Source organism: Dunckerocampus dactyliophorus, chromosome 5 (assembly GCF_027744805.1).
Source record: "Dunckerocampus dactyliophorus isolate RoL2022-P2 chromosome 5, RoL_Ddac_1.1, whole genome shotgun sequence".
NCBI lineage: Eukaryota > Metazoa > Chordata > Actinopteri > Syngnathiformes > Syngnathidae > Dunckerocampus > Dunckerocampus dactyliophorus.
In genome coordinates this window covers 15,225,356-15,247,144 of record NC_072823.1, presented here as the reverse complement: position 1 = coordinate 15,247,144, position 21,789 = coordinate 15,225,356, and the positions used below count along the sequence as shown (strand labels likewise).

The 21,789-nt window shown below is 40.2% G+C and overlaps 2 protein-coding genes across 3 annotated transcripts; both read left to right on the top strand.

The window, feature by feature from the left end:
* The first annotated feature begins 836 nt into the window (after nt 1-836).
* On the top strand, nt 837-16,166 carry sema7a (semaphorin 7A). Of its 2 annotated transcripts, XM_054776222.1 has the most exons (15): nt 837-1,029; nt 1,500-1,639; nt 2,680-2,721; nt 2,791-2,886; nt 3,057-3,138; nt 3,295-3,405; nt 3,477-3,619; nt 4,306-4,484; nt 7,048-7,156; nt 8,604-8,799; nt 10,484-10,596; nt 11,663-11,808; nt 11,886-11,944; nt 12,020-12,343; nt 15,077-16,147. In XM_054776222.1, the coding sequence occupies exons 1-15, from the start codon at nt 909-911 to the stop codon at nt 15,091-15,093; spliced, it is 1,878 nt and encodes a 625-aa protein (XP_054632197.1). In that variant the 5' UTR covers nt 837-908; the 3' UTR covers nt 15,094-16,147. The 2 variants fall into 2 exon arrangements, with proteins under 2 accessions (XP_054632197.1, XP_054632196.1); XM_054776221.1 differs by having other exon boundaries at nt 12,020-16,166.
* Nucleotides 16,167-18,258: 2,092 nt separating this feature from the next.
* islr2 (immunoglobulin superfamily containing leucine-rich repeat 2) lies at nt 18,259-21,770 on the top strand. The gene is made up of 2 exons (XM_054777249.1): nt 18,259-18,517; nt 18,794-21,770. The coding sequence occupies exon 2, from the start codon at nt 18,797-18,799 to the stop codon at nt 20,915-20,917; it is 2,121 nt and encodes a 706-aa protein (XP_054633224.1). The 5' UTR covers nt 18,259-18,517; nt 18,794-18,796; the 3' UTR covers nt 20,918-21,770.
* The last annotated feature ends 19 nt before the right edge of the window (nt 21,771-21,789 follow it).

The following is a 21,789-nucleotide window of genomic DNA, read 5'->3' as shown; positions in this document are numbered from 1 at the left end:
TTTATCGAATATACTCCATTAAAAATACCATAACTTGCCACGCTATACAACAACGCACTCCAATTACATTTTGTTCATTTTGTTTATTACATGTCAAAAATTAGATTTGTAAATCCGTATATCCAGTGATTAAAGGCATTTTACTTTGCAGGACGACCTAATTGATCATTTCCTTTATTGTGCAAAACTTGAGCTGTGATTCTGTTCGCAAAGCAGAAATGTGACCTTTGTAAATTAATGTAATTAAGTTAATTGCACGTCATGGCTGCATGAGTTCCATCTGTGTGTGCCAAAGCCAAGAAACAAACATAAACTGTATTGAAGGAATGAGAAACACTGAAAATTTTGGGATTTTCAGCAGCAAAAAAAGAATTAAATAGTGTTGAATGGTTTTCTCCGCTGAATTAAAGTATTACATTTGATCAAAGTTGGAAGACTGGTTGAAATTACACTTAAATCGATTTTTAATAGCATTTAAACTACCATTAAAGTATTAGAAAATAGCGGTTATGTGAGCTATGATTAAACACACTTTTAAATGAAACATTAACTTAATCTACTCCAGTCATAAATTTAAAACCAGGTGTTTCCTTTGTGTCATTGGTTGTTGTTAAAGGGTTTTTACAAGCACATTAAACTTGCCTTAACTTTATTTTCTCACCACATCTGAGTCTTTTGAGCCATTAAATGCTTTTAATTTGCACTAAATCGGTTATTATCTAACGCCCTCATAACTGATGGTTAGGCTTGATAAATATTTGATTTTGTTGGCGTTTTAGTGGTACGCCTACTTGAGGACTTATAAGGCATTTGTTTTTTTCCCACTTCTGCGGCAGGGGGCGTATAGAGACTCAGTGGAGACGACAAGTCCAAGTATATGCATCAGACAGTCAGATTAGGAGCACAAGATGAAGGTGGTTTTTTGCTTTTTCTTGTGTTTTGGGGGAAATTTTAAATGGATCCTTCTCGTTGACTCAGAGGACACTCCGACTTTTGGATCAAAAAATATACCCAGACTTCTGACCAAAGGTAAATTGGCTTGCGTGAAGATCCATTGCAAAAGATGGAATGCATAAAATACTAAATACAGTACAATGTGCTCATTGCTGTGTTTATTATTATAATCAGATGTCTGTATTGTCATAATAATCTCTGTGAAAATGTGGGTAAAATGAATTACATTTGTCATTTGTTGACAGGATTATGGAAAAACAAATTTCCAGCAAACAATTTTTTGTTCTCTCAGTAAATCAAAGAATGTTAATGATAAAATTCATTTGGTTCTGCAGTATGAAGGTGGAAAATGTGGGTCTTATCCCAAGTAGGACTGGCTAACCCTGGTGCCACTCATACTGATGAGAGGCATTCTTTGTACAGGCAGAATATTTGTTTTGGATCTCATTTGATTGTGCAGGTGTCCCTCATGTTGTGCTGACCTTCACTTGATATCCTTGAATGTGCAGTATGTTAACTGATAGTTTCCCCATGTATCCATCCAGATGTCATCACCGGAGGTTTTGACTACCCAGTCTATCAAAACCACACCATTTTATTTTATCATGAAGAGTCTGGGGAGATGTATGTTGGAGGGACTGATTTTGTGTTAAAGCTTGACTCGGAAGGCTATCAAATCACAAAGGTGAGTGCGGCTGTCTTGTTTTTCCCTATTCTGTGTGCCCCGCCATCAGAAAATCAGCAACTTCCAGTGTGGAGGCTTTGGGAGCTGTTGATGCATCAGGGGACATAATTAGATGTAACTGAAACAGATGGCTTGTCACACTATTGTGTGACACACAATGGGCCATGGCCGGCTGTGCACACATGACCGAAGTGCCCTTTACACGACACTTCATACTAAACTTCCATTCAGTGGCTGCACAACAACTGCTGGTCACAAGATACAGTACAGTAAAAATCTTTTCTTTTTATCTGGAGAGTGTCTGTCTTATGCCCTTTGAGCCTCTCAACCTCCCAGTTTTCCTCAAATTTCATGCTACCTTGAGCAGTTTAATAACAGTCCAATAAGGAGACAATTCATTGTGTTCGTGCAGACACAAAGAAAGTGATGCTGCCTGTTACTAAATAGCATCTTTACGCGATGTTCAAAAAAAACAACTTTATTTCATACAATTATGTGACATATAACCTGTACAGATAAGTTAAAAGAAAACAAATCTGTTAGGTAGGAAAATATAAAAACGACACAACTTCATACTTATATGATCACTCATTTCAACAAAGATGATCTTTTCTTTTTGAAAGTGTTCATTGTTTGTCCAGCTTGACTAAAGCTTCAGTTCCAGCTGAAGAAAAACAAGACAAGACACTTTCTATGTCAGACGATTTTGCTTGTGTTTAGGAATATGCGCTAAAACCTGATATACCTGTACATGATTTGCCAAAACGCCATATTCTGAAACACTCTTTGACATATTTTGTTGTCCTGGTAAAGAAAAAATACCTTGTTCGTCAGAACATTTTGAGCTTGCTTGGATTTCGTATTGTGCAGCACATGACCAGAATTTGTCTGACAGACCATAAATCCTGACTCCTATTGAGGTTTTGAAGAAGAACATTATCTTAAGTGCCATTTGAAGAAAAAAACCCAGCAAAACAAGCATCCATTTGAGTGTAGTTTGTTTGTAGTTCCTCTCATTAGTTGACTCTATATCCCTGCAGGAAGTCCATCTGGAGGCCACAAGGGATGAGCAGTGCCAAGAGGTTGGTAACAATGAAGATGACATTCATGTTGTGTGTTGTTGTGTGGTAATGACACAGTGTGCTGCCCAGGACGTGTGTCATAACGTCATCACTGTCATCGAGAGGTTTGAGGACATCCTGTTTGTCTGCGGGACCAATGGTCACAGCCCACATTGCTGGAAGCTTGTGAGTTCTGCAAGTGCATGTGTCACAGCTGCTGCAGTCATTTTGGTTCATTTTATGGGCTGCTTAAATGTCTAATGACATAACAGACATAGACTGGGGGGAATTTAAGGCGTGTGTGTCTGTATTTTTCTATTTAATGAAATTATCATTTTCTCCTCCCCTCATCTCAGTCTCCTTACATATTGGAACATTCTGAAGGGACGGGCATCTCTCCATTCATGTATACGCAGAACTCGCTGTCTCTCAGAGTTGGTATGTTAAACACAGCCTCTTGAGTTTCTTAAATGCTTAAGAATGTGACATTGTTATGTAATTGCATCATTGTGAGGGAATGTGACATCATAGAGATAAAGCACGCTTAATAATAGAATGGCGGGGCCTGTTTTTTTGCCTCCTATCTTGCTTTAGAGGGGGATCTGTATGCAGCAGCACCACTGGATGCTGATGGAAGTGCCTTGCAGTTCAGAAGGAAAGCAGGCAAAAGGGCCAATGTCTGGATGTACGACAGTTGGGTCTCAGGTATGAAGCAGCAGCAGTGTACAGTCTTTGGATGGTTTCCAAATTGCTTCAGCATTGATGTCATCCTACAGAGCCTACATTCGTCACTGCATCGTGGGTGAAGCGGAAAGACGACCCAGATGAGGAAAAGATTTACATTTTTTTTCGTGAAAAGAACTCTGACCACAGCCCAGAGGCGGATCCATGGATTTCCAGGGTGGCCCGAGTTTGTAAGGTAGCCTGGAACCGGACACAGATGACATCAGGGAAAAATCGAATCTCTCACTAAGAAACTTGTCTGAGTGTCCAGTAACATGAGCTGTAGACACTTGGAAGGCATCATGTGGAAAGGAATACGGAAACCATTATGGCAATTCCCATATCTCATGCAAATATACCCCCAAGTGGCTTTGACAAGCGTAGGTGATGATATCAGAACAATCTTAATTGGATGCACTGTTTATCTATCTACTATCTATCCACTGTCGATCTTAACGACTGTCATTTTGCCCCACAAAAGACGTGCCTCACCTTAGAGAATAAATACTTGGATCCAGCACCACCCCCTCAGACTAGAGCTGTCCTATCTAGTCTTGAGCATGGAGTGATTAAGCCTGCTCAGATGAGAGGCAAAACATCTTCTAAGACAGCCTGAACAGACCAGTTACGATCGATACAGCGCCGTAAAAATACATTGACCTGGAGTGCTTCTCAAATAGTGGGGCAGGCCCCCCTGGGGGAGGCGCGGTGAACTGTTGGTGGACGTGAGAAGCAGGGAGTACTTTCAGTATTAGTGCAGACCTGCCAACATGTATGAATTTTTACAATCTTTGGCCGTCTTCCAATTCAGTAACATGAATGGTCATGGTTGAAAACGTGTTTCTCCTGATGTTTTTCATGTATACCTTTTTTTTTTTTCAGATAGATGAAGGTGGATCAAAACGATTTTTCCAGAACGTGTGGACATCATTTCTGAAGGCTCGGCTGGTCTGCGGATATCCGGAGGAGTCCCTCTACTTCAACCGTCTGCAGGACGTCTACGTGCAGCATGCCGAGGACTGGCGCGACACAAGAGTCTATGCCCTCTTCACGAGCAGCTGGTTTGACACTTTCTCTTCCTTTCTTGTGTGGCAACAACAGCAAGTGCAAGTCAATGATACACTGACACAAAAAGCACACAGGCGGCAAGTCTAACCTTGCACAATCTAATGACACCTAATACAAGAGGTGTGTACAATTCTGCCAGAGAGGTATTCTGTTTATTTTTATTATAGTGGTTGACGTTTGAGGTGGTCAAGAACTGTGCTTCATACATAACGAGGCACAGTATCTGTATTTTGCGGAGGTGGGAGAAAGTCAGTGGTTTGTAGGTCTCAGGTAAGTTTCGAGTCTTTCATCCCAAGTCTCAAGACAGTTCCAAGTGAAGTCTCAAGTCAAGACAGGACAGATTGAGTCAAGTCCCAAGTCATAGGCTTGAATTTTTCAAGTCCTTACAAGGCATTTTCTTTTAATAAAATGCCATTTTAACAATGTGACAATCTATTCAAATGGACAATGAATGCATTTTGAATTGGTTTATTTCTTTTTAACAAGACTTAGTCACAGAAAAAGAGCGCTTACATAGCATTCAGGATTTAGTCAGTGCAAACCAGTACAACAACAAATGAACTTCTGAAGACGTTAAGATATATTCGTTTTACCTAATTAACTTTCTAGCCCTCTCCAGAAGTGTGGCGCTCACCGATATGAAAGCCACACGTCATTTGTTCTTAAACCTGATTGGATGTTAATAGATGCAATTCACTGCAGCAGTTTCTGTGGGCTGGTGAGTGTGTCATTCCCCAAAATCAGTTTCTTCGGAATACTGCAACCCAAAACATTGGAAAAGCCACAGAAATAACATGTAATGTTGCGAAGGAAATTCAGTGTAACTCAGTTGAAAATAACATTGGGGAAATTTGAGGAGTGTGCTTTCTCTGCCAGGGTGGTGCTCAAGCGAATGTGTTACTAATAAGATGGATCATGCTACTCCCAGTACTCTCACAAGTATTGCTCAAGCACAGTGAGTGAATGTGGTGAAAAAAGTGAACTGTTGAGTTGCTGCTTAGATAACGTGTGACTTGTCAGTAAGTATGAGAGGATAGTCATAGTGTTTACCTTCAAAATAACTTTTATCAGTGCTCTAATCTATTATCCATCCATCCATCCATCCATTTTCTATGCCGCGTATCCTCATTAGGGTCGCGGGTATGCTGGAGCCGATCCCAGCTGCCTGCAGGGCACATATAGACAAACAATCATTCACGCTCACATTCATACCTATGGACAATTGAGAGCAGGGGTGTCCAAAGTGTGGCCCGGGGGCCACTTGCGGTCCATGGCACAAATTCTAAAAACATCATTCGACAAGAAAACTAGAAAAAAAGCAAAAATGGAAAAATCAGCAGTAATCTTACAACAATAAAGTCATTAATATTAAGAGAAAAAAGTTGTAATAAGAGAAACAGGTGTCGTTTTATGAGAATAATGTAATATTATGAGGAAATATGACGTTTTTTTATGCTATAGGCTATAATAATATTGTGAGAATTAAGTCCAAATATACTGAAAATAAATTCAAAGTAGCATGGGGATAAAGCCATAATATAGCAAGAACATTTACAAAAAAGCCTAAATACTTGGAAATTAAAAAAACACGACAACAACAGCGTAAATTAAAGAATCAGTAGCAATTTTACAAGAATAAAGTCAAAATATTAAGGGACAAAAGTTGTAACGACAAAAAAATGTGTTTTACCAGAATAAGCTTGTAATATTGAAGAATTCAATGTCACTTTAGTAGCATAAAGTAGAAATATTAAAGAAAAATTTTAAGGTTGGGGAAAAAGTTGGGGAAAAAGTTGTAACATGGGAATAAAGCCAAAATATTAAGGAAGTGAAGTCATAATATTACAAGAAGAACATCTACAATTGAAATATTTTGAAAATGTAAAGCAAAAATGGGGAAAAAAAGAGCACAGAATGAAGTTGATACTAATAATAGGCTTTTTCACTGATATCACAAAGCTGAGATGCAGTTTTTTCCTTGAAATATCCATAACTACTTAGCATACCTACACGTGTTGCCTTGCGGCCCTTGCATTCTTTCATTTTTCACTATGTGGCCCTGGCTGGAAAAAGTTTGGACACCCCTGACTTAGAGTCTCCAAAACATGCATGTTTTTGGAATGTGGGAGGAAACCGGAGTACCCGGAGAAAACCCACGCACGCACGTATAGAACATGCAAACTCCACACTGAGATGCCCAACAGAGACTCGAACCCAGGTCTTCCCGATCTCCTGACTGTGCGGCCCATCTACTCTATTATAATAGAGATCATTGGATCTCCGGCATTACCATGCATCACTTACTTCAGTGGTCTATAATAGTGAATGTCCAGCTAGGACACCTTGCATTAGCGCTATAGTGTGAGTACTAGTGTTACTATTCAGTACTTTTACCAGTTTTTCGGCACATACTACAGTATACATTGTTTATATTTAGATGTTATGTTGTATAGACAAGCATTGTTGAGTGTTTAGCATGCTTAGCTTTATGTAAAATCATTTAGTTAACCGCCTACTGCAACTTTGCTAATTTCAGTCATTGTTTTTGTCTTACAGGAACTCCACTGCTGTTTGCATTTATTCAATAAAGGCCATTGAAGACATTTTCAACAACTCCACCTTCAAAGGCTATGACAAAGCTATTCCACACCCAAGGCCAGGCACGGTAAGCGTTATTTTTGTTTTAAGCTTGAATTTGCTCCGATATACAGTATTGTCATGTGCGGTTGACATTTGTAGGCTTGACTAAACATTGAGGAGGTTTTTTTTAGACAAATAGGTGGATCTGTATAAAATATGTGCATGTATCACTCTTTCCCATCAAGGGTGGTTTCCACTTCCACACATGTAGATTGTTTGTTGTTGTCACTGTAGCTTAGCAGTAAAGCAATGTGTCATTGTCACGAATGTGGGGAGTGCAGACATCCGCCGAAACATTTGTCATACAGCAAAATCAATGAAGAAGTGGATACACTTGAGGATTTTAGTGGCCAAAAGGAGCTGAAGTTTCATTAGGCAAGAAAAGGTCATTAATAAGGGCCTCCATAAGCACAACAAGCTGTGACCGAGATATGTTTCTGAACAATTCAATAATGATTTTATGTTTCATTTGTTTTAAGTTTGCTGGCTAGCGTCTATTTTGGAGTAACTGGATTACGGTAAATTGCTTTGACGTTACAGCATCTTAACCTTCATACACATAACAAATGTAGCTCAGATTTGTTCAAGATATTAATGTTTAAATTGTTGCCATAGATTTAAAAAATAATAATAAATATAGATTTTAATTTGGAAAAAAAAGAAACATGTTTGGAAAAAATATCTACTCCTATAAAATTGAGTTTTAAACTAAATTAAAACTTATTCAGCTTTGTAAAATAAGTACCGAACATTATTTTACATGCACATCTGGACATAAAAAAATGTAAATTACATTTGCCCCAGCATGTCACAGTGCCATATGTATAAGCAATAAAAAGTAATGAGTAAAATTGCTTTAAAAGGCAAAAACCATTCATGAGAGTAATACAATGCTATGAAGGAGTGAATCAGTTGCAATTAAAGTGCTGTTGTGAAGTGTTTTTGACGCCTCCGTATGCATCGTCACCACAGTTGACTGACAACTCACAGTATAATATACACTCATCATAAATATTTCATTGTTGATTTATCAAAAACTGTACACAAACAAAGAGATATTTAAAGGAGGTGCACAGTATTATTCAACACTCGTGAATCAAATAAATCAAATCCATTTTCCTCTGATATCTTCTGTGGCTGGGAGGTGATGGAGGACAATAGTATGTGCATCCAACATCACTGCAGTTCTTTTACCGTGTAGTCCCTTGCAAAAAGAGACCAGGGCAGATCTTCGGCTGGGGAGCTTCCAAGTCATGGGTGAAGAAACTCGTTGTGAGGGTGACCCAAGTGGGGCGCCACAGTCAGACCAAAATCTAAATGAAATACATTTCAGACATGGGCAGCTAACATAAAAATAACTTTGTTTAATTTCACACTTGATGGTCGGTCAAGCAGTCCAGAGACAACAAAAAAAAGTCTGTTTTCCCACAATATGTTCACTTTAGAAAAACCTGTTGTGTGTTGTTTTTCAGTGTGTAAAAAACAGCCGCAGCTTGCCGCTGGTCACAGTCAGTGTGGTGAGGGATCACCCCGAAATGAGCGACTGGGTCCACTCTGTCCACTACAAAACCCCTTTTTATGTCAGCAACAACAACTACACCAAGATACTAGTGGACCGTGTCCAGGCAGTGGACCAGAACATGTACAACATTCTGCTACTCGCCACTGGTATGTCCTGTTTTCTGCAAAACAATAGGACACAACATTTCACTATATTTAGTGCTTTGTTCTATCAGCAATGCTGGCGGCATCCTGTGTTATGTTCCAAATTTAACAGTGCTGTGATGTCAAGATGTCCTGTTGATTCTATTAATATAACAAAAATTGTGAATGTTATACGTTTTCTAGGCTAGGCATTTTCAGCCCGTTTTATTTCAATATATCAGGGGCGTTTCTGCAGGGTGCCATTTGCACCCTGCAGTCGTTTCTTTTTTTTTTGTTGGCCCACAGTACATTGTAAAAATACAACTTAAAAAGAAAACAAAAAAAAATACTGTAAAATGGAAAAATTAGTAGTAATTAGTAAGAATAACGTCAAAATATTACGAGAAAAAAGTTGTAATCTAAGGAGAAAAAATTGTAATTTTATGAGAATAATGCAATGTTATGAGGAAAAATGATGTCATTTTAGTAGCACAAAGTTGAAATATTGAAGAAAAAATGTGTTATTTTTTCAGAGTTGTAATATTATGAGAAACAAACAAAACAACAAAGAAAGTTGCAATATGTGGAAAATTAATTCGCGGAAAAAGTTACGGTGTGAGAATAAAGTCAAAATATTGTGGGAATAAAGTCAGAATTACAAGAAGAAAATTTACGAGAAGAAACTTGAAGTAGTTGGAAAATTTAAAATAAACAACAGCAGAAATGGAAAAAAAAAACCCAGCTGTAATTCTACGATAATAAAGTCAAAATATTAAGAGGAAAAAAGTCATATTCTAAAAAGAAAAAAGTCGCAATTTTGCGAGAATAAACTTGACATATTATGAGGAAAAATAATGTCATTTTAGTAGCATAGACTTTAAATATTAAAGTACAGTAATTAAAGTAATACATGATTTTAAAGAAAACAATCAAACCATAATAAAGTTGTAATTTTTGCCAAATTAGGTTTGGGAAAAAGTTACAGTGTTATGGGAATAAAGTCAAAATATGGCAAAAAGAACATTTACGAAGATTATTTAAGAAGAAAGTTGAACAAAACGACAAAAATGGGAAAAACACAAAGACCGAATTTCTAATAATGCACTTTTTGACCTATACCACAAAGCTGAGATGCAGTTTTTCAGTTTTTCTTGATATACCGTACATATAACGTCTTAGCTTATGCACATCTGTTGGTTTACAAAATATCAAAGTGCACCTTGCAGCCTTTCGTTTGTCAGTGTGTGGCCCTCGGTGGAAAAAGTTTGGACACCCCTGCAATTCATGATTGTAGTAACGACAATGATAAATAATGAAACACTGTACTGTGCTGTGCTGTTCAGAGGTTTTGTGAAGCAGGCCTCACCTGGCTGGGAGGTACCATAAGAGTTCAGGGGAGACACAGTAGCTTGAAAAAGATAAAGAAAACATATTTTTCAAACCTGCAAAGCTAAGCTCAGTTATGTTTAAAGTCAAAATGCATTGATTTTTAGTTCCTGTGGTGAGAAACTCAAAGACCACTGCTCTATATTGCTGTTTATTAGCAAAAGTCCAAGGTCCATGACTCACACAACAAATGTGTGTATTTAGACTTAGACTTGGACAAACTTGATTAATAGCTTGATTGCATGAGATCAATTGCAGAAGAAAAAGAAAAGCACTCTTATATAACACTTTGTGTATTTCTGATGCTTATCACACCCTACAGACTACGGAAAGGTCCATAAGATTCTCGAGGCCGGTTCTGAACCTTTCATCATTTCTGAAACACACATTCCAAGTCAGTCCACCATACAGTCAATGAAACTGGACTCCAAAAAGGTACAACTCATCTAAATCTATTTCTAGCGCTTGTGCTTGTGTCAGCAATTCTTATTTGATCCACCTTTGAGTGCGGTCTTACTTTGCAGTTTCAGCATCTGCACTAAGCGGTTGTCATCACTATTTTTGTTTTGTTAGATGCAATTTGCTCACAGCTTTGAGCTTGATTTGAACTTGTAGCATGCAGTGGTGTGCACTACATCGTACAGATCAGTTTTTCTAATATTTTGTCCTTAGATAACCAAAATAATAGAAACATCCTTCAGTATGATGCAGTGCAACTTCAACCATAACAACAGCTCTTGTGTGAATGATTACAGTGGATTCCCACACAGTGACGATCTGGCAATCAAGGCCCTGCAAATTAGCAGATTTTTGGTCAAAATGTATTTTTTTTCTCCAATAAAAGGTTGCTTTTTCCATAGGAAACACACCTCATTCACAGTAATAATTTATAAAAACGTGATAATGTGTAAAATGTAAAGGAAAAATGTATCACTGTTTAAAAGGAACCCACAATTTTGACATGTGTATGTCTTTGTTTCACTGATCATCTTTTTCGGCCAGCGTTGCAATTTCTCACTTTATTCGGTGGTCATTGAACGCACTGTAGTTGTGGGCTGTGATAGGCAAACATTTTTTTGCCTCCGGAAGCATTAGCTTCGACAGTCAATCCGACCTCGATTCATTCCTCAGCAGTGCATACCTGGATTGCGTCACGAGTGGACAATGGTAATTGAAGAGAGAAGGGGAGGGTTCTGGAGCTGAATCAAATCTGATAATTAAAGAAGTCACTTGTATTGCAATGGTTGATCCATAATCGGAGGAGAATGTCAACATCAAGCTAGCAGGATGGCTTGGAAGGGCGTCCAAAATAGACATTTTTATGTGCGTATCAATTACTCGCCATGTTTCGCCATTCGCTGGTGTTCCCGGAGACTAACCCCCGCAACCCCCGATCTACTGTACCTCCGTATTGGTATAGATCTACTGGTGGGAAGCGTATATACAGTATAAGACTTTTAAAATATGTACTGTATTGTTTCGTCTTTTCATCTTTGTTCAGAAAAAACTAGTGGTGAGTTTTGCAGAGAAAATATCGGTGGTGGACCTCCAGAGTTGTCAAGAGTATAACAAATCGTGTGCAGACTGCGTTCTAGCCCGGGACCCATACTGTTCCTGGACTGCATCTGGATGCACCCCGACTGTCCCGTAAGTGTCCAATGAAACACACACAGTAAGAGTCAGCAAAAAAAGATGGTTGTACATGGTTTTGTTTATTCTAACAGTGACGGGATTCAAAATATAATAGATGGCCAAACAAGGGTGTGCCCTACAACAGTATCAGGTACTGAATATTACACAGTTGCAATATCCTATTTCAAAATGTAATGTTACTTTTTGATCTTTTTGTTTCCTTAAGACCACACTCAAGTAAACCGGTCCAGACGGGACGCTGCACCGCCTGTAAATGTGGATTTGCTCACGCTGCCAGCTGTGCCCATGGGTGTTCCTTTTTACCTGTCGTGTCCCATTGACTCCTACCATGCCGTCTACACATGGGAGCACAGAGACCAGAGCAGCCCGTGTTTGCAAATGCACACCAACTGCCTCTTCCTCATTCCCGCCGTCACCCCAGAGAGCTACGGCAGCTACGAGTGTGTTTCCAAAGAGAGGGACTACGTCAACGTGGTGAAGCGATATCATCTAACGCAGCAAATCAACCAACAAACCAGGACTGACGGAGGTAAAGCATCAGCTGTAGCAGCGGAGATAGTCTGCATTGTAATAGGACTTAGCTTTGCCTTGTTGAGTGCTCAATGACCTGAAGTTAAAGCGTTATTTGTGTTCTACTGAAAATGTCCTCACCACCATTCATCAATCAAATAAGCTTAGAGTCCTAGAGAAACTACTGCAGAACCTCCTAAGTTGTTGAACACTATTTTGCTAAAGGGATCATTGATAATAGAATTACAAATGGTCAGTTCCAAAAAAACTTGAGCAAGTGTACAGGCATTGTTTGAAGTGTAAAAATAAGCTAACCACCGTTGCACAACGCAAGGTGCCTTGCATAGACGCAGCTCACATTTTTGGTGTACATTCCATTTTCATTATTTTATTATTATGCCAACTTGTTGGTGAGTTACGTGTATTCTGCTGAGTAGCCTGCACAGATTTGCGCCGACTGAACAACCGTGTGGCTAATTTGCTTCCGAAAGCAAGGAAACAGGCTCAGTTTATGTACAAAATGGTTCTCACTTTTCATGTACATAACATCCTTCTTTGATGCTTGTGTTTATTGTACTGAGCAACCAGGACACAGAAATGTGTGTAGCGCTTTCTGATGTCGATTCCTGTTTATCGTAGTTCTCTTCCTATTCCGTGGCAGGAAAAAAAACAAAACACACAAGGGGCTGGTCTTACAAGATATGGCGTCATGCATGGTTCAATTCCATATTATACGACCGTTACGGTTAGGGTTGGGGCATCGAGTCTCGAGCATCGATGGGAACCGGGACTACCATTGCGATTCTCCCGGGATCATTCAAATGTTTTTATTTTGATTCTTAGTTTCGATGCTCACTTCGTCGACAGGAAGAAAAAGCCACGAGCACCAGCAAAGAAGAAGCGGATAAAAAGTTTGGCTTAACTTCATAAAAAAGAGCTGTCAGCTCAGTGCGACATTTGCAACACAATATGATGCAAAGGAGGGGGCACGATCAAAATGAGTAATGTTCACACATTCATGGTGTAGAAATAACCACAAAGCACCTCGTCTTTGATGCGCTACGTTGAACTTCCTCTAAGCAGTCAGAATCAGGGAAGTCAAACAATAAATGACGTCTGTCTCATGCCAGTGTAACTGAGGGTTTCAGGATGCTAGCTGATGTGGAAGTTTGGTGTAAATAAATGACGGGATCTATGACTACGGCTAGGCAACTTCTCAGCTCACACTAAGACCCCTTTGGGCTATATCCTGTTTATCCTTGTGTTAACAAAATAAGGTGTTCTAAAAATACTTTACACCAACATTGAGGCAGCAAACAAAGTATAGTACTTTTGAAAAGTACAAAACATATTTTGTGTAAGTGTGCTCCTGTAAAAAGAAACGTCATAAAGTTTATATTCAAGTTGAATGGCTTGAATATTTATATACTAATTCATAGTAAAGTTGATAAAAAAAAAAGTTTATATCATTAAACAATTCATTGAGAAGTTCAGACATTTCATCCAAAAGGAACTCTGGTTAACGCCCTCATTTAAACCATGCAAACTTTTATGACACTGCTCTTAAAAGCATCTGAATCGAGAATTGTTAGGAACCGGATTCGAAACGAGCAATCGGAACCGGAATCGTTAAAATTCAAACGAAGGCCAACCCTAGTTACGATGTTCGACTTTGGAGGTTCCACTATTAAAGCAGGCTTCAGGAATAACCGGAGGTTGTGTTTGCTCTATGTCCCTCCCTGCTGTTATGGAAAATAACTGACTTTAAAACAAAAGTGGTAATTACAGCACTGACATGCTCAAGTAAATGGGCCAAGCCAATGAATGTATGTACTAAACACTAACCAACCACTCGTCTATACTGCAGTATCTCACAAAGTGACTCCAGCCCTCACATTTAAGCAAGCATTTTATTATATCTTCTCAATGGACAACGACTACAACTGAAACTAATGAAACAAAACTTGGATATACTTTAGAGTAGTCATTGTACAGCTTGTATAGCGGAATAGATTTGCTAACTACTGCTTACATACTATTAGTGTTTAAATAGCTGGCAACACATGTTCGTACCAAAGTAACTGCAGGTGGGCCTGCAGTCAAGCATGGTGGTGGTAATGTCATGGTTTGGGGCTGTGGTTCATTGAGGGAAGCATGAAACGTACTGAGAAACTGCAAAACACTCCCTTAGATCTAACAAGCCCAAACACACGTCCCAAACGACAAGTGCCTCGCTGAGAAAGTTGAAGGTGTAGGTGATGGAGGGGCCAACTACCCCTCTAGACCTGAACCCAATTGAGCACCAATGTTCCTCAGGCGGAAGGAAAGTGGAGGAGTGCATCTCTGGCGCCAGTTTGTTCATAGTGAGGTTTACTCACTTGTGTTGCCAGCATTTTAGACAATATTGGCTGTGTGTTTAGTCATTTTCAGTTAACAGGAAATCCTTACTGCTATACAAGCTGTACACTAACTACTCTAAAGTATGTCCAAGTTTCATTTGGATAGTATTTTCTCTTGAGAAGATACAATAAAAATGGTTGCTGAAATGTGAGGGCTGGACTCACTTTTGTGGGATACTGTATGCTTGATTATGTTAGGTAATCCATGGTCACTGTGGCAATGACAGAGAAGCTGTTCTTTTATAACAAGGTTGAATAGCATCCGCATGATTTTTGAAGATGAAACTGAAGGAATCCCATTGTCTGTGTGTATGTGTGTGTGTGTGTCTGTCTGTCTGTCCTCTGTCTCCCAGCTTCATCCACACAGTGAGTCAGTGCAGTGGTGAGGCGTGCACATGTTGAGGCAAGTGATTTAGACCACAAGGTCCCCTTTGCAACGAGGCTCTAGTGTATTGTGTGCGGATGGGTGGAGTCCTTCCATGAATTTCCCTGTTTTGTCTCCCCTCCTACCACCACCTACCTCTACTGAGAACAACACCCAACGGTCAGACAAGCCTTTTAGAAGTGTGCAATAGAATGTGCAATGTGGTTGAGTAGACAACCTTTAACCTCTAGAAATTGTATACTTTAACATACTGTGTTGGGCAAAAGTCTGAGACCACCCTCATTTTCGTTGTTTTGATGGACTTCTACCACAGGAATTATTTTGCCACAGCAACAATTAGCCCGCATTACACTTAAAATACAAAACTGATTTCCACCTAACTTTGTCATCAACGGAACAGCCAACCCCCAAGAACCAGTCTAGTATTCCCCTTCTGTTTGTCATCCCCCACAAACCAGGAAGTAGCCTGCTAACTAACACATAATTTGACAAATAAACACAAATTCTGCACTGTTGACATTTTATTTATATGTGGTCCTTAAATGACCAGTACACACCAAATCTAATGCTGGCCTCAGACTTTTGCACAGTACACTATATATATCTATATATATTATTTCAACTCCTAATGATGTTTACAGCAATCTTTATTGTATATGTCTATCTATTTGTAGATCATGTCTGCATTATACAGTGTATTTATTTGCCAGTTACATTGTTGGTACAAATCTTAACAAGAATTTTATTGTATTTTTTGGGGGGGGAGGGAATTTTCACTTAGTATTTTGTTCCAATGAAAATCATTAATCTTCAAGATTTTTTATATTTTTATCCACTACATATAGAAAAGTTTTTTTTTTGTTGTTGTTTTGCAAATGAATTCAAAAGACAAAAAATACATTCTTTTGGACAGCAGTGCTTTGTTCTGTATTATAGAAATGTATTTTTATAACAATAATCACATGAAGTTGATTTGCTTGTTGTTGCAATAAAACATGAGTTGATACAAAACAGTTTTACAGATCTTGACAAGCTCAAGACCGCTTCTTTCCACCATCACGTCTATCCTGTTGTTTCACACTATGTCTAGAGTCTAGACTCTCGCTCTCAAATTGTCGTCAATCCCAGATGCCACTTAGGTCAGTCACCTCTGGAAAATTGTTGCAAGGCATCATGTGAGTGTGCATCTTGCGACACGTTCTTCTTTCCAACCACGCTTGTTGGTTCAACCCATCTCTGTTTTTGTTGTGGTGTTGCCATGCAAAGTCTCATGAGAATGAGTGCCCTCAAGTGACCCACCTGATGCAAACCGGCTCCTCGGAGGTTTAAATGTCTGCTTGGCTTTTTAATGATGAGGTTCTACCAAACCCTCTGTGCAGCTGAAAGCGGAATGTGTCGGCGTCATGGCAAACTTGGCTTACAGCACAGGCTTAGCCCTCACTGATAGGATTGTCATCACACCAACTCTAATACGTAACACTGTACATCCCCGCTCTGTTACTCCCAGCAGCTTGGCGTCACGCTGTATCTTCAGCTGTAGATAAGGTGGCCTTGAAGCACTCAGATCTCGTGCAGAATGCAAATAGACCTTGAATCTCCGGGGAATTGTTGGGCCACCGTTTACAGCAACAAATTGTCCTGTAACTTCCTGAGAACCGGGAGTACAGGAAGGCAGCCAAAGTAAACATGTAACAAAAAAAACACTGATATTTTCTTTTTCCTCAGCCTAAAAGAACATCCTTTATACTCACAATGTACAACACGATGCAATCTATTATTGCCAGTCTACAAGCAACCTTTCTATGTATGCTGTAATGATTTATTAAGTTAAGGAATTATATTTCTGCAGTGACTTTCTTTCAACAACAGGGGGCAGTGTCCTACAATTATGTGAAATATTGTTGAGCCACTGACAATGGAGAATAGCTGTAATTCGTAAACGGTAAATACCATATTTTTGTAAAACATTACCAGCTGTAGATAACTGTGAATATAAACAGATGTTTGTAATACTCCGAATGTGATGATGAAATATTGTGTTTTACAGTACCAGTCCAATGTTTGGACACACAAACATTACAATTAATGAGAGGTTTTACAAAACTTACATTATTAGATATACTTAGATAATCGAAGTGCTGTACCAAAAAAAACCTTTACAAAGTCTAACAGGATTATTATTGCAGTCATTGTTTGTAATGTCAATGAATACAAATACAAAGTTATTTTGTTATAGTGCTTCCTTGCTTGTCTTCATCCTGTACAAATGAACGCATGTCATGCAATGAAAACATTGCTCTGTACCATGCATCCATCCATGTACAATGCTGCTTGTCCTCACTAGAGTATGCTGGAGCCTATCCCAGCTGACTCTGGGCGAGAGACGGGGTGCACCCAGCCAATCGCAGGATTCCTCCGTACCGTCCTCTATAATATCTTTAGGACAGCAGAGGTCGCTGTTGCCTTAGCTCTTAATAGAGCGCAGATGAAAAACAAAGTAAGTTCACTGGTCACACCATTAGGTACACGTGCACAATTTCATGAGATCTAATACGAGAAAAATGTTGATAACTGTGCTTTTGATAAGTATTTAATAATAATATTTTCACACAGTACTTATACATACTGAGAGGTGGTTTTCACATTTATGTTTAGATACATAAGAGAAGAGAATAAACATATGCTGTAACATATATTGTTTTCCAATTACAAATGTATTAATCAATGATTCACTGAAAGTGAATTTAAATATTCGTGTTTAATGTTGTCTTAATTACCTGCCAGTAAGCCACATATTCCAAATGTTCTTTTTTTTCCAGTTTAGCTTGTAACATGTGGCTTGTACTCACAGGTAATTGGCCTTTTATATATGCTGACATTTTATTTGGATTCCATTTCGGTTCATTTTGTATGCATTTGTATTTGTACAATTATTTATAAGTATCTAATTTGGGGGGGACCCTCTGGTGTTCATGACTTCTGTCTACCCAAAGACAAAGCGGAATGAGGTCAAAGAATATGTTTGGGTCGGCTTTCTAAATGAACCAGCAAGCTCTTAAATGATGGATTATTTCCTTGGAAGATGGAGGACGCTGAGCTTCTGTATCTTTAATAGAGGAGCCGGGCGCGGGATGGGAGAGGCTGCGCGCTCCCGCCTTTCCTGGCTCCGCGACGACGGGAGCGCGCAGTGGAGCTTGACACTCGCATGCAGAAGTGAGAAATCACCGACGGACCCTGAACTGCTCACTGGGACAAACAAACAAAAAATGCTGCCTTCAACGGCCTTCAGACGGGAAATTCGTGTGAAATGATTTACTCATAGGACGACCTGAGATTTTTTTGCACTTGTTTGAAGCTTTTTGATTGGAAGTGGACCGGATTGATTGAAGACACAGACAATATTGGACAGGTAAGATTATTGTATGTGGTGTTTGGGAAAGGTAGAGTTCAAGATAATGTTTGTTCCATAAAATGATTGAGCATCTGACATCAGAATGATACCAAATGTATTATTATAAGTGCATACAACTCTTAAAAATGTTTTTTTTTGTGTGTTGTGCTGCAAGAAATGATACACATTTATATTTAAGTCACATGTCTGCAGCGCTTCTTAAAAAATGATCATTTGCATATTGGATTTTTTTTCTTTAAGTGTTTTTACATTTTTATTGTGTCTTGTTCGCAGAAAATGGCGTCAAAGCTCCTGCATCTTCTGGCTTTGTGGACCACACTGCTGGTGAGTGTGCGCTGCTGTCCAGAGCTGTGCAGCTGCCAGGACAAATTCGCCCACCAGTTTGCCGACTGCGCCTACAAAGACCTCCTGGCGGTGCCCGTGGGTCTACCCTCCAACGTTACCACCGTCAGCCTTTCGGCCAATAAAATTAATTCCCTCAAAAGCAAAAGCTTTGTCAACATCACCCAGGTCACCTCTCTGTGGTTGGCACATAATGAAATTGTTTCCATCGAGATGGACACTTTAGCCCCATTGGTCCAACTTCGTAACCTAGACATCAGCTACAATAAAATAGTCAACTTCCCGTGGGAGGACCTTCACAACCTGACTGCCTTGCAGCTTCTCAAAATGAACAACAACGAGATGGTCAACCTCCCCAAGGACGCCTTCTCCACGCTCAAAGATCTACGCTCGCTGCGTATCAACAACAACAAGTTCACCACTATTGTCCAGGGCACTTTCAGCGCTCTGTCATCCATGTCCCACCTTCAGATCTTCAACAACCCCTTCTCGTGCTCCTGCAGTCTGGAGTGGCTGAGGGACTGGATCGCAACAACCAAGATCTCCGTTCCTGAGACCAACTCAATTGTATGCGAGGCCCCCGAGCTCCTTAAGGGTGTCATGGTCATGAAAATCCCCAAACTGGACTGTCAGGCCCCTCATGTCACCATAACCTACCAGCCTGACATTGCGACGACGGAGCTCCTAGAGGGCTCCATGGTGGTCTTGAATTGTGAAACACAAGGAAGCCCCAGGCCGCAGGTTACCTGGGAGGTGATTGCAGGAAATCAGAATTTTCTCTTCCCTTTGCCATCCACCAGTGAGACAAACAACCAGCCCATCAACGACAAGACCACCAATAATCGATTCCTTGTTTTTCAAAATGGCACCCTGGTGGTCCCTCGTCTGACTAAAAAGGAAGACGGAAATTATAGCTGCCTTGCAGTGAATGATCTCGGTAAGGCCGAGAGCTCCGTGAAACTGACCCCGGCAGTAAGCAAAAAACACCTATCACCACTGGACGCTACGGTGGACAAGATCCGTCCGTCTCTCAACAAGCCTACTCAGCCCAAGAGCTCCAAGAACAACGTCATCAACCGGGACAAGAGCGACGACAAGACAAAGATCAGCCCGCAAGGTTTGCCGAGCAAAGAAGATGACGCGGAGGACGTTGTTCCTAAAGACCCCGTCTTTACCAGCAAATGCGGCGTGAGGGACGGCAGCGAGTATGTCTCTAACCACGCCTTTAACATGAGCCTGGACGACCTCAAGCAGTACACCTTTGATTTCGGCGTCATCGCCCTGGAAGTGTCTGAGACGGAGGCCAAAGTGAAGCTGAGTCCCCTTCAGCTTTCCCGCAGCAAATCCAACCTTCACATGAGTCAAAGTGAAAATGAGGAAATGGTGGTTCAGGAACCTGTGGGTCTGTACCAGGCGTCCTCGGGGAAGAACAACCCCGACATGCTCTACATCTGTGTGGACACTGGGAATGGACACTCCCTCATCAAGTGGTCCAATATCGAAGAAGGGGTCAACTCATATCAGTTCACTGGATTACAGCCTGGCACCAATTACACTCTTTGTCTCACCTATGGGGGGCAGGACTGCCATGTACAAGTGGTCTTCACCACTAGGAAGAAGATCCCCTCCCTTCTCATCATCGTGGTGGTTAGCATCTTCCTCCTGGGCCTGGCCACCGTTCCCCTGCTGGGCGCCACCTGCTGCCACCTGTTGTACAAATACCAAGGGAAGACCTACAAGCTCATCATGAAGGCACAGAATCCAGATCAGCTGGAGAAGCAACCCGCCGGAGATTTCCATCGCAGGGCTTCTTTGGTGGAATCCGAGAAGACTTTCAACCCCAGTGACATGGGCGACGGGGAGGGAGAGACCCCCGTGGGAGAAGGTGGAGCCGAGGGCAGCGTAGTGACCGAGTCCATCCCGGGATCTTCATCCAAGACCAACCAGGAGGAGTTCGAGATGGGTTCGGAGTACAGTGACAGACTACCGTTGGGGGCGGAAGCGGTCAACATCTCGGAGGAGATCAACGGTAACTACAAGCAGCCAAGCCAGTGAGAGCCTCTCATTTGGCCAGTGCACACTTTTTGTAAGATACCCATAAGTCCTTTTTCCGTTTTTTACCTAAAAAAAAAAAACCCTCGCCAGTCACTGAGATTGTATTTGACATTAGTATGCTGTAATGCTGTAATTGCTGTAATGTTAAACACTAAACAGAGGCTTGTACCAGCAGCAATCCAATGCACACAATATTGGTTTATCAGTTATTAGTTCAGTAATTGCTGCAGAGAGCACAAAAAACGCTATCAATTTGCGCTAGGGACCAATTTGTCGGTGCAAGGCCGTTTTTGTAACGAACATTGTCAACCGGTTCAGCCTCTCAGGAATTATTTTTACGCCAAAACGGACGCTTTTTTTAAAAATACAAAAATGCCAAGGATGCGACATGTATCCAATTTTCCGACTCCACTTTTACAATGATTGTTTTAATCGGAAGATGTTAACATATATCAGAATATCATCTGACATCTATAAGGCTTTAAATATGCGCCATGCTGTATTGACATTGTCCACGGCATGACGTCACTGGTGTTTTATTACTCTTTTCTTCGTGTCGTCTCCTATAGAGGACTTGTATTATTTTACTACTTCATATAGAGATGTTGCTGTTAACTTGTGCCGTGAAGTGAGTCTTAATCTATATATTTTTTAATTTTTTAAAATGAGTTTCTATACGTGGCCCTCAAAAACAAAAGGACGAACGAGAGCGTCCTCGGCTTCTCTGTACTTTAACATATACAGTAGTGAGTTCTCTTTGTGAAATATGTCAAACGAAAAAAAATACCTCTGTTGACTTTGAAGATCTTTCGATATCATTTCTTGTGAGGTTAATAAAATATTACAACTTGGATTTTTATGGCTGTGTTGTT

Excerpts from the sequence above, each read along its gene's own strand:
- sema7a (XM_054776221.1), top strand. The coding sequence starts at position 909 with ATGAAGGTGGTTTTTTGCTTTTTCTTGTGTTTTGGGGGAAATTTTAAA. Across the intron at positions 3,406-3,476 it reads GTACGACAGTTGGGTCTCAG|AGCCTACATTCGTCACTGCA; the intron begins GTATGAAGCAGC and ends GTCATCCTACAG. Across the intron at positions 10,597-11,662 it reads TGAAACTGGACTCCAAAAAG|AAAAAACTAGTGGTGAGTTT; the intron begins GTACAACTCATC and ends ATCTTTGTTCAG.
- islr2 (XM_054777249.1), top strand. The coding sequence starts at position 18,797 with ATGGCGTCAAAGCTCCTGCATCTTCTGGCTTTGTGGACCACACTGCTG.